This window comes from Clupea harengus, chromosome 23, assembly GCF_900700415.2.
Source record: "Clupea harengus chromosome 23, Ch_v2.0.2, whole genome shotgun sequence".
In the NCBI taxonomy this organism is placed as follows: Eukaryota; Metazoa; Chordata; class Actinopteri; order Clupeiformes; family Clupeidae; genus Clupea; species Clupea harengus.
In genome coordinates, this window is record NC_045174.1 from 20,625,983 (window position 1) to 20,638,482 (window position 12,500).

Here is a 12,500-nt window from a genome sequence, read left to right on the forward strand (position 1 = left end):
CAAGGTACTGGTGTTCGATACCCAGGGAACACACATGCTGATGGAAAATGTCCATCGTGACGATGTTGTAAGTGTCTTTGAAAAAGCAGCACTCACTACATGTAAATGTAGCTTTGTAATGTAGCATTTGGTTGCAGTGGCTGTAGCTCTGCGCTCTGCTGATGAGGGAGCACAGAGAGCTAATTGGCTTTAAGGCTAGTAACGTTAGTGCTGTGCTGATGGGTAACCGAAGAGAGCTAACTGGCTTTGGGGCTAGTAACGTTAGCGCTGCGCTGATGAGGGAGCACAGAGCGCTAACTGGCTTTGGGGCTAGTAGCGTTAGCGTTGCGATGATGAGGGAGCACAGAGCGCTAACTGGCTTTGGGGTTAATAGGGATTTGTGCGTCAGTGACCCACACTCGCCCCCCTCCCTCGTTCCTCTTCCTGTGGTCAAGCACTTAAGCTCATTGCAGGGGATTCTTCCAGGTAGCACAAGTCAAGCCTTTCATCCAATTAGTCCTCATCCTACCCCCACACCCCCACCCCTATCACCACCACCACCACCACCACTCCATCTTACAGGAAAAACCCCACCTCCAGCTGTCACCAAAGCCACTATGCGCATCTGACCGTTCAAATGGATTTGGACCTGATCTTGGACAGAACCGAGCCAGAACCACCTGTCTGTCTTGGTGTCGTTGATGCTGTGACCCGGATGAGTGTAGTGGTTGCCAGTGGGTAGAGTGCTGTGCAGTGAGTAAACCTCACTCCCCGACACCTTAAGAGACATGCTAGTGTGTGTGTGTGTGTGTATAAGTAAGACACTAGCACCCATGGGTGTTAGCCTCCTTGCTAGCACGCACGCCTCCTAGGATGCTAGTTTGAGTCCGATGCAGGACTGTGCTTGTCCACACAACCAGGTTACAGTCGCACACTTATACAGTTATACAGAGGTACAGTTACAGTGATCTTACTGGTGGCTAACCATTGAAGGACGGATTTGACAACATTCGTTATGAGAAATAATGCACTGATTTTGCCTGGGTTATTTCCCTTACACTTCGATGTCCTGAGTGTAAAGCCAACAAGGTGTGACAGACTGAAGAACACATGACAACAGCTCCCCTGGTTTATACAGTGTCTTCTTTGCCATTACGACATTGCTCTGTTATTGCTCTCATGGGGCGAAGGTCACAGTTGCTGAAAAACCTATCTCTTTTTTTTTTTTTCATGAACTTCTTACATCTGCGTGGGGCCTAATCTAAATATCAAATCACAAATGTATTATGCTGCCAGACAAGATCATGTAGAATGTGAACAGGGCTGAATGTATGTGAGAGAGGCAACAAGAGAAAGAGAAGGGGACAGAGAGAGAGAGAGAGTATGTGTGTGTGAGAGAGAGAGTGGAGAGATGTGTGTGTGTGTGTGTGTGTGTGTGTGTGTGTGTGTGTGTGTGTGTGTGTGTGTGTGTGTGTGTGTGTGTGTGTGTTGAGCACTGCATAACTTGTTGTGAATTTGACCTCACGTTAAAACACAAACTAGAGACCATGCAAATTACAATTCTTTACTTCCAGGAGCCTGTGGTGCCTTCACACACTGACCTCCCAATGCTGATGATTATTATGGGATATACTTGCCCTCGTCTCTTCACACTACGCCTTTGAGCAGAAACACACAACACTTTGAACAGAAATACACGACACCAGCTAGGCTGAGGATGTGATTGGTGATTGGGGTGTGGGGTGTGGGGTGTGGGGTTAGCCCCTGTTTCCAAAGCTCTAAACAGCTAATGCCACCGAATGGAGGATAGAGGTCAGGCAGTGGAAATAGATCTGTCCTGCTCTCCGTAAGGGTGCCCACTTAGGACAAACACACCACACTTTTCACTTACTGTTTTGATTTTTCTTATTCAGTTTGTATCTCTTGTTCTCAGCAGTTTTATATGTTATATTTTACATATACACTTGACTTACATGTTTGTTTTACTAGTCTTGTATCTCAGTCTGTTCTATGCTTAACACCAGGGTAGATATACAAGTCTTAAGGCAGATACACCACAGATAGCTCTGAAAATAGAAAAACTAATTTTATAATATAAAGTATTTATCTTTAAATGGTATTAAAAAATCACATACAGCTTAACGCATTTTTATGATGGTAATCAATAAGTCAACATTGTCCTTTTGGTAAGGTGGCAACAAACAAACAAACAAACAAAACAATGAATGCTCAATTAGTCAATCAATCAATCAATCAATCAATCAATCAATCAAGCCAACAAGCAGACAAACAAATGAACAAACAGACAGACAGACAGACAGACAGACAGACAGACAGACAGACAGACAGACAGACAAACAAACAAAATCACCGTTATCAACCAAACAAATGGAACAAACAAACCCCCCTTTCTATTGGCAACAAGGCAGTCCTCCATAACAAACAAAGTGTCTCGTACACACTCTCATGTAAAGAGCCTCAAGGCTCAAGATCACCTGACTCTGTGATGTAACCTCTGCGAATGACCAGCTAATCTCTATTCTACTGTTCTTATCAGAGCTATTTGGCCTTTATAACATTTTATCTCCATGCTATAATTGTTCCGTGATAAAAAAATTAAGATAAAATGTGTGTAAAGTCTGAACATGTGTTTGCATGGTGTTCTTATCTTAATTGTTTTATCTGATAATAATAAGATAAATGGCAACTTATGAGTTATGCCATTTCTTTAAGATGAAGTTTTCAAGATGTTTATGATTGTAGGGCCTATTTTAAACTATTATATTTAGTTATTATATTAAAATTAATTTGAAACCTGACCAAATTATTGTATTTAAAACGAGGTGAGCAGATTCTTTGATTTGTCAAGTCCCAAGCTCTGGCTTCTCTGCCGGCCTCGTAAGGAACTCCTCGTAATCTAGTTCCAGCGGGCCTAAATAGGCCTCATATATGAGAAAAACACATGTGTTTAGTGTGTGTGTGTGTGTGTGTGTGTGTGCGTGCGTGTGTGTGTGTGTGTAATGTTTGAGAAAGGTGTGTGTTTTTGTCCTCCTGTGATGTCTCTGGTTTAAATGCTATAATGGTGAACATTTTGTAATGTGTAAATATAGAGCGTCACCACCTGCAGCAGCAGGCAACTTTTGTCACCCATAAGGGGACATGAGATTTCAGTTGTCCAGAACCAGATGTTCAGCACGCTCGAGGTTGAAACACACATTTGCCTCTGAAAGTGTGATGTAAAGATGACTCCTGCCCACTCAACATGAGCGTGGGCACCAACAGCCGTTACATAACGTGAACAAGAGGACAGAACGGACACCGTGGATAGATAGCTTCAGTTGAGCTCCAGCACAGACCAAGGGCCAATGTTCATGCTCGGCTTTATACTGCCCGTCACAATTAAGATAAGCAGAATTGTTCAATATTAATCTAGATAACCTGCATACAGTCGCCTTAAAGTGAGATGTCTATCTTAGCCTTCCTGCTGCTGTAACACCTATCCTGTTATAAAAAGTGATAGAATCTAAATGAGCACGCCAAAGTTGACAAAAGGGACCGGAGGACGTAGTCAGGTTTCTGGAGTTTATTTCGGCGTGGAGACCTGTCTTACAACAACAGAATAGCAATATTTCCGGTTCCATCAGTCCCCCATATGAGCATTTCTATGCTCACGCAATAACCACCATGCAACAGCCAATCAGAGCAGGAAACATAAATATATGTTACAGATACAAATGGTACAAAATAACAGTAGGATAGCTATTTTGCAGTTCCATCAAAAGTAAGAGGTTGCAGTGACGACATGATGTGCTCGTAATTGGGAGATTGTGAATCGGTTCCAAAGTATTTGGTGATGGGTGTTTTCTCAGCGTTGACAATCTCTTATCTTTACTGCCTTCAGTGTTTATGATCCCGCTTCTCAAGTCCCTCCCCACGGACCTTTAGCATGCAAGCATGATAAAAAAGACCTCCTGTGAGACGCTCTCATTCAGTGAGTCTTTTGATTCTCATCACAGCTAATTCTCTCTCTGTCTCTTTGTCTCATTTTCCCTGTCAGAAATCTGTTTGTATTGGTACAAGCCAATCATAAGTAATATTAGCATTTTTTTCTCTCTATCGCTCTCCCTTTGTCTCTCTCCCTCTTTCTCTCTCTCTCTCACTCTACTTATTTTGCTTTTTTTTGCCAAGTCAAACCAAATCAAACAGTTCCTCTTTTCTCTAGCGTCTCTCTCTCCCAACTCTCCTGCTGCGTATCACTAATCTGCTCTGCGGGTCTCTGGACCGGAGGCTTGACCCTCAGCATGTGGGTTCTGGTGGTTCTGGTGTGGTTCTTGATCTGGGCCGGGGGAACCTACTGGTACCTCTTTGGGAAGCCAAGTCCATTCTCTCTGGAGTCGCTGCGGCCCAAAGAGCCACTGGAAATGGACCAGAGGAAGAGAGATAAGGTGTTGAAGAAAGGTGAGCGGCCAAATCCTCATCAAATACTTTACTTGGTTGTGGTATTTAAGTTCCTATTAACTTCCAGTTCATTAAATATGTGAACTTTTCATCTTGTATTTTACTACGTTTAAGTATATATTTTAATATGAAAGTATATATTTTAATATGATTAATGCATTAGATAATTATAGCCTTGCATTTTGATAGGTTGGCAGGGGTTATAATAGGATCTGATATCTTTCAATACTAACTGTATCTGCACAACCCACAGAATGTTTTGTTCTGTAGCCTAGTAACCGCGACTACCAGTCTCTTTCACCTGGCAAGTCTTTGTAACTCAGTCGGACATGTTGGACAGGAGGTGAGATCCTGTGGGACAGGAAGTGAGATCCTGTGGGATCAGTTGTGTATGGCAGAGACCATGCGGTCTACACTAGCGCCTTTAAAGTAATGGAGCATTGATTACTTGGTTGACAGTCCCTTCTGTATTTGTACCAGTTGTGCCACATGCAGGCAAGTGTGTGTGTGTGTGTGTATGTGTGTGCATGTGTGCTTGAGTTTGTGTTTACGTGTGCATGTCTTTCTGTGAGTGTAGGTGTGTGTGTGTGTGTGTGGTGTCTTTCTGTGAGTGTAGGTGTGTGTGTGTGTGTGTGTGTGTGTGTGTGTGTGTGTGTGTGTGTGTGTGTGTGAGTGTGCATGTCTTTCTGTGGGTGTAGGTGTGTGGTGTGTGCATGTCTGTTTGGGGCGTGTATGTTTCTCCTTATATGTGTGTGACTTAATACTGGGGCTGCATAACTCTCTCATATGTTACGTCAGAGAGAGAAAGTAGGCCAGGACTTGTCCTACTTGACAGCCTTTGTAATAAATCTTACAACATAATCAAGAACGTGAAGGTCATATTGTTTTTATATGAAGCGCACTTTCAAAGGCACATACATTGTCAGTTAAGACAAACTAGACTAAGTATCTATCATTCGATCTTTACCACACAACACGATTAGATATATTTGCTGGCTCTTATACTATGAGTATGGTATAATGTCAGCCATCTGCCAACTGTAATAAACTCAAGAACCGATTTGATGGTCTTTATTCTTGTATAGGTACAGGTAGACTTGAGTTCTTAAATTAAAATAAAACAAAAAATAATAAGATAAAAGCACATTAGGACAATGTCACTGTTTTACATTGAATCTTAGGCAAATGAGCAGAAAGTAATTTGATGGGTCATCATAAACCGTAGACAAACGTTTGATCATGAAGAATGCAAAACATGGATTTAGGTTAAGGTCATGTTTCTACCATCGTGCCGGACCTCACTTCACTAACCCCACCTTTCATTGTATATAATAATAATAATAATAATAATAATAATAATAAAACTTTCTTTGTACAGCGCCTTTCATACACAGAATGCAGCTAAAAGTGCTTTACATTTGAAGCGTTTTAAAAACAAGAATAGATGAAAAATGATAACAGAAATAGGTGCAAAAAACAGAAATAAACACAGACCAGAGCACCACTGGGCCCTAGTTGGCCGAAGGGTAATTGGTCGGCTGTAAGCCCCTGGCCACTGGCCCCGAGGAAGCCCAGAGGAGGCGCGATCAACCCAACATACAATTGCCTTGATTGTTAAGCGCACACATACTATAGATGCAGACATGTTCACTCAAATAAAGTTCTGTAAATATTTTTTATTTCTGTAATTTTTTTTATATTTCTTATATATTTTATATATTGTTTTTCTTATGTTCTGTAGTACTTACTATGTTTTATGTTTATTGTCTGCACCAATATGCCAAAGAAAATTCCTGGTAGGCGTAACTAGCTTGGCTGATTCTGCCTCAACACAACTTGGATGGCTAATTAAACCAAAGAGCGAGCCTTTCTGATTTATAGTGTTGGACAGCAGCCTGTGTCTCAGCCCCTGTTAACACTGTTCAATGAGAGGACTAAATATAAATATAAATATAAATAGAATAGAATTAAATTGAATTAAATAGAATATAAATAATGTGACAAGGGATAGTCCCCAAAACATGAAATTCTGCCATCATCTGTCCAACTAAGAGACATGAGACAAATACTCTCCTAGAAAGAGTCCCGTTTAAATGTGTCTCATTTGAAGATATGGGAAGCCATATCTATTTAAAGGTGAAGGGAAGACATGTGGAACCCTTTGAGATGCCAGGATTATGGGAAAGAATCCTTAGGGAACAAAAAAATCCTTAGGGAACTAAATTGAACCACAGAGCTGTTTGAGGTCAGACTTTTTGTGGAACCCTTTTGAACCTTCTTGGGGACATTGTGGCACAGCACCCTTGAGGAAGATGTGAAAAGTTTGAATCTTGTATTGGAAAGCTACACTAATTCACTGCTGTGTCCTCTAAAAGCAATATGGCGTCTTCTGTGCCCCCCCCCCCCCCCCCGAGCAGGTTTCAGCAAGGACAGAATCCCAGAGAACCTGGACGCCATTGTGGTCGGCAGCGGGATTGGAGGCCTGACGGCGGCGGCGTGTTTGGCCAAACTGGGGAAGAGGGTTCTAGTTCTGGAACAGCATGACCAGTCTGGGGGATGCTGCCACACCTTCGTTGAGAAAGGCTTTGAATTTGATGTCGGTGAGTAGGCCTACTACAAGTGGCTTATTGACATGAATTATAAGATAGATAGATAGATAGATAGATAGATAGATAGATAGATAGATAGATAGATGGATAGATAGATGGATAGATAGATGGATAGATAGATAGATGGATAGATAGATGGATAGATAGATATATAGATAGATAGATGGATAGATAGATGGATAGATAGATAGATAGATAGATAGATAGATAGATGGATAGATGGATAGATGGATACTTACAGTACTTATATGTACAGTATAGGCTCCCAGTGTGTCCATGCACACGGTCTTGACACCAAGACTGTGTTTGAACATGGATTTAATTCATACCAAAATGATACCGGACGGTACAGCGACTTTGGATAACAAACACACCATAAAGCACATGCTTTAAAAATGTCAAAAAATGTCCTTTATCTTACAACTTTGTAGGCATTGTAGTTCTATTCAGTGTTAATTTTTGAAGGAGAAAAGTGAAGTTACCTTTACCCACGAGGAGCAGAAACAGTGTGTGGTCAGAGGAAGAAAGCCATTGCACCAGTAGCGGTGGGCCACGGGTGAAGGGCAGAGAATCCCCTTTACAGTCAGTTAGACAATCAGATCACGTGCTGCCACCTGCTGGCTGTCTTTGGCTACTACAACTCTTTCCACATCAATTTCTTTTCTCTCTGTTCCTGCATTACAAAAATGTTATGTGTGTTAATGTGTGTGCGTGTGCGTGTGCGTATGTGTGTGTGTGTGTGTGTGCGCGTGCTTGTGCATGTGTGTGTGTAGGCCTTCACTACGTTGGTCAGCTGCACGAGAACAGTCTGATTCGGATCGCCTTTGACCAGATCACGGAGGGCCAGCTGGAGTTTGTGACCCTGGACCAGCACTTTGACACCATCCACATTGGCCTGGGCAAGGAGCACCGCGAGTACAGCATCTACACCGGCAAGACGGAGATGGAGGCCCACCTGAAGAAGCAGTTCCCAGACGACACTGAGGCCGTCGAGAAGTTCTTTAAAGTCATGAAGGTATGCGTAGAGGACACTGCCCCCTGCAGTCAAGGAGGAGAAGTGTGGTTTGTGTAGTGCACTGTGGTGTACTATATCATATTAGCTACAGTGATTTCAGGAAAGGAATTGACTATCCAAAACACATCATTTTTAGCTGATCCTAGTGGAAGATGATTGTGAATTCTCCTTCTGTTATTGGTGTGTAATATGGTATTGTTATGTTACAGTAATACAATGCTATGATGAAATGTATTCCTTAAGCCATGGCATATATACAAACAACTACAGTGATTTTACATGAGTGGCTATCTTAAGCTGATTATTTTGGGATCTTATGTTTTATTTTCAACATGGCATCTCTCAAAGTAATGTGTATATATTAGTGTTTTAGCTACATTTTGGATTATTTTGGGACAATAAATAGCCAGCTGGACTTTGCATAGCTGGTGGTCTTAGTGTCCCATCATGCCTCCCTTCAGCTTTGAGCCTCGTAAAAAAATACTGCCTGTAGTAAATAAAATTAAAGTTAAATCCGTGTAAATCCTGCTGGTTTTAGCGTCTCGTTGCTTGTGGTTCTCCCCGTAGGTCTGTGCCAGGAAGACCCACTACCTGGCCTCCCTGAAGCTCATCCCTCGCTGGCTGGCCCTCTTCCTGCTCAAGTCTGGCATCGCCGACCTCTGCTCGTCCGTCTTCCGCCTGTCCGCCACCAGCGCCACCGACTGGGCCGACCAGCTCACCAGCAACAAGGACCTCCAGGTCATCTTCTCCTACCTCTTCTACGGTGAGCGAGTAGCACGTGGGAAGAATCACACACAGTGGGGGACGTGGCTTTACTGAGATGGTGTCCTTCACATTCCTTAGATATGCTCCGATACGGTCATTAGATAAGATAGAGGCCTACTGTTTTTCACTAAATCGTCATAAAAAACAAACCATATTGTGTATCCGAGAGACACTAAAGTTGTAAACAAACTACTAATTGCACTTTAATAAGTTGAAATGTGCTTGAAATGTTTGCTCACACCGTTATTATTTCCGAATTCAGACAAAAATGTACACTTTAAAACATATCCGAAAGCTTGTTTGGTTTGTGGGTCATAGTATAGTATCACTGATGTGCCACTTATAGGACCTACACATATTCAGGACATGATCCTGTAGTCTTGCGTAGCTAACCGCACATTAACATATCCATTGAGAGACAACCATAGTGAAATATGGACTAACAGTCACAATAAAACATTGTCCACATTTTCAGCTAGTTGTCTCCAGGCTGTTTAGTGTTGTGCTGTTATTGTGCGGGTCACGTGTTAGTGTCGATGTTGCTATAGCCGCGTGTGGGTCCGTGAGACTATGCTATCTTTGACCTCTGACCTCTCTCACATTATCTCTCTTCCCCGTACCATAGGCGTTCCCCCCAGGGACTCCAGCATCCTCATCAACGCCCTCCTCATCCACCACTACAAGCGTGGAGCCTACTATCCCAAGGGGGGCGCCAGCGAGATCTCTTACCACATCAGCAACACCATCCGCAAGTACGGCGGTGACGTGCTGGTGAGGGCGCCGGTCTGCCAAGTCCTGCTGGATAAAGATGGCGCCGCTTGTGGTGAGCACCAGCCCGGAGAGAAAGATGGCCCCTTTAGTCTAGTTTACCCAGAGAGCAAGATGGCCCCTTTAGTGTAGTTTACCCAGAGAGCAAGATGGCCCCTTTAGTCTAGTTTACCCGGAGAGCAAGATGGCCCCTTTAGTCTAGTTTACCCGGAGAGCAAGATGGCCCCTTTAGTCTAGTTTACCCGGAGAGCAAGATGGCCCCTTTAGTCTAGTTTACCTGGAGAGCAAGATGGCCCCTTTAGTCTAGTTTACCTGGAGAGCAAGATGGCCCCTTTAGTCTAGTTTACCTGGAGAGCAAGATGGCCCCTTTAGTCTAGTTTACCCAGAGAGCAAGATGGCCCCTTTAGTCTAGTTTACCTGGAGAGCAAGATGGCCCCTTTAGTCTAGTTTACCTGGAGAGCAAGATGGCCCCCTTAGTCTAGTTTACCCGGAGAGCAAGATGGCCCCTTTAGTCTAGTTTACCCGGAGAGCAAGATGGCCCCTTTAGTCTAGTTTACCCGGAGAGCAAGATGGCCCCTTTAGTCTAGTTTACTCTGAGAGCAAGATGGCCCCTTTAGTCTAGTTTACCTGGAGAGCAAGATGGCCCCTTTAGTCTAGTTTACCCGGAGAGCAAGATGGCCCCTTTAGTCTAGTTTACCCGGAGAGCAAGATGGCCCCTTTAGTCTAGTTTACCTGGAGAGCAAGATGGCCCCTTTAGTCTAGTTTACCCAGAGAGCAAGATGGCCCCTTTAGTGTAGTTTACCCGGAGAGCAAGATGGCCCCTTTAGTCTAGTTTACTCTGAGAGCAAGATGGCCCCTTTAGTCTAGTTTACCCGGAGAGCAAGATGGCCCCTTTAGTCTAGTTTACCTGGAGAGCAAGATGGCCCCTTTAGTCTAGTTTACCCAGAGAGCAAGATGGCCCCTTTAGTGTAGTTTACCCGGAGAGCAAGATGGCCCCTTTAGTCTAGTTTACCTGGAGAGCAAGATGTCCCCTTTAGTCTAGTTTACCCGGGGGAACCAGAGTTTCTCTTGTGTCAACTCAATGTCAGTTATTTTATAAACAATATTATGTCATCTTGCTAATACTGACATCTCACTGATAATACTCACAAACACACATTTATTGCTTTTATATAGTTATTCAGTGCTTATGATTCAGTGTTATATGTACAGGTGTGTGTACAGGTGTGTGTACAGGTGTGTGTACACACTTGTTCGGGTTACCCATATACAGGTCTTAACTCTAACTTATTTGTAGTGGTATTTGTGGTGTGTTTGTTAGATCTCATAACGCACGGTTTGCTGTGACTTGATTGGCCAGGTGTGGCGGTGAGGAAAGGTCAGGAGTTAGTGGAGGTGAAGGCGCCAGTTGTGATCTCCAACTGCGGCCTCTTCAACACCCTCAAGAACTTCCTGCCTCCCGAGGTTCATATGAAACAAGGTGAGTTGAGTCACCACGTACAACAAACACCAATCAAAAGAAAGACCAGAAACAAACAATAAACAAACACAAATGTTTATCTCCTGCATTTAACACACAAGAATGAGAAGGTGAAAATGGAAGGAAACAAGTCATATGTAATAAACACGTTCCACACTAAATACTACACAATACTTCATATAATACTTCATATAATACTTCATATAATACTTCCCTGTGCAAAATACATACTCAGCGTAATGGTGAATGACATGGGTGCTAACACAGGACATCCTAAAAGGACCTACACTTTGAGTTACATCATGATTACATGTAGTATACTATTTCATAATTATATGTAGCATACTATTTCATAATTATATGTCGCATACTATTTCATAATTATATGTCGCATTCTGTTTCATGCACACGACTGCGCTTTGTCCTCAGTGATTCTGTTTAGTATTATCTCACTCCCTTCAGTTATTTTGAAGTCTACCTTATTCACTTAGTTTGGAAGAAGAATCCACATGCACGTGAAATAAAGCGCGGGGGGGGGGGGGGGGGGGGGGCGACAGTGTTACAGGAGATAGAGAAGTCGTTGAGTAATCAGAAGGTTGCTAGTTCGATTCCCTGTCGAAGTGTCCTTGAGCAAGACACTGAACCCCTAATTGCTCCTGATGTGCAGTGTTCCATCAGTGTAAATGTAAAAAAAAAAAATGTATATACATCCTTGTAAGTCGCTTTGGATAAAAGCGTCTGCTAAATGACTAAATGTAAATGTAAAGCTTTTGTATGTTTGTAAACGCAGTGAAAGTGAAGGTTTTGTTTCTGGTGCAGATGTCCAGGCGCGTCTGGACCTGGTGAAACCCGGCAGGGGCTGCTTCCTCATCTTCTCTGGCTTCGACGGCACCGCCGAAGAGCTTGGCATCGTGTCGACCAACATGTGGCTCTTCAGGAATAACAACATGGATGGGATGTGAGTACCTGGCCATGGTCCTCATTGCCTGCAATTACACCTTTGACCCTTAAGGTGGCGCTGTTGACCAAATGTTGAAACGCAGCGAGCAAAAACAGGCATAGGTCATCGGTTGCAGATGTTTGGCACATGCTCTCCTCCTTAATGAGTTCCTGAACTCCAGCACAGAGTTCTCCTAGTTCCCCATGAGCTGCAGACAGATCGGTTCTCTGCATGTCTTACCTTTAGCCTGGTGTGTCAAGAGCGCTCTCAGAGTGTCTCAAATGAGTGGACCTGCATTTTGAGAAGGTGTTAACTATTAACTATAATAACTTTATATGTAATGGCATGTGTTATCTCAGAACAAGTTTTTCTTTTTTGACTGTGAAATGTAGAATATAAGCTAAAAATGCACCTAGAAGTGGACTATTCCATCTGTACCGGCTATAGAGATGGACTATACCATCTTGCAAGGAAGAGTTTAAGGGT

At 43.1% G+C, this 12,500-nt stretch overlaps 1 protein-coding gene across 1 annotated transcript in view; it reads left to right on the forward strand.

Moving 5' to 3' along the window:
- The first annotated feature begins 4,143 nt into the window (after positions 1-4,143).
- The window catches only part of si:ch1073-13h15.3 (inactive all-trans-retinol 13,14-reductase), a 13,831-nt gene continuing 5,474 nt past the window's right edge, over positions 4,144-12,500 (forward strand). Inside the window, exons 1-7 of the mRNA XM_012838146.3 lie at positions 4,144-4,437; positions 6,855-7,037; positions 7,820-8,061; positions 8,629-8,824; positions 9,452-9,649; positions 10,955-11,074; positions 11,894-12,032. Coding sequence (XP_012693600.2) covers positions 4,281-4,437; positions 6,855-7,037; positions 7,820-8,061; positions 8,629-8,824; positions 9,452-9,649; positions 10,955-11,074; positions 11,894-12,032 — 1,235 coding nt within the window. The 5' untranslated portion in view covers positions 4,144-4,280. The remainder of the gene's footprint in view (positions 4,438-6,854; positions 7,038-7,819; positions 8,062-8,628; positions 8,825-9,451; positions 9,650-10,954; positions 11,075-11,893; positions 12,033-12,500) is intronic.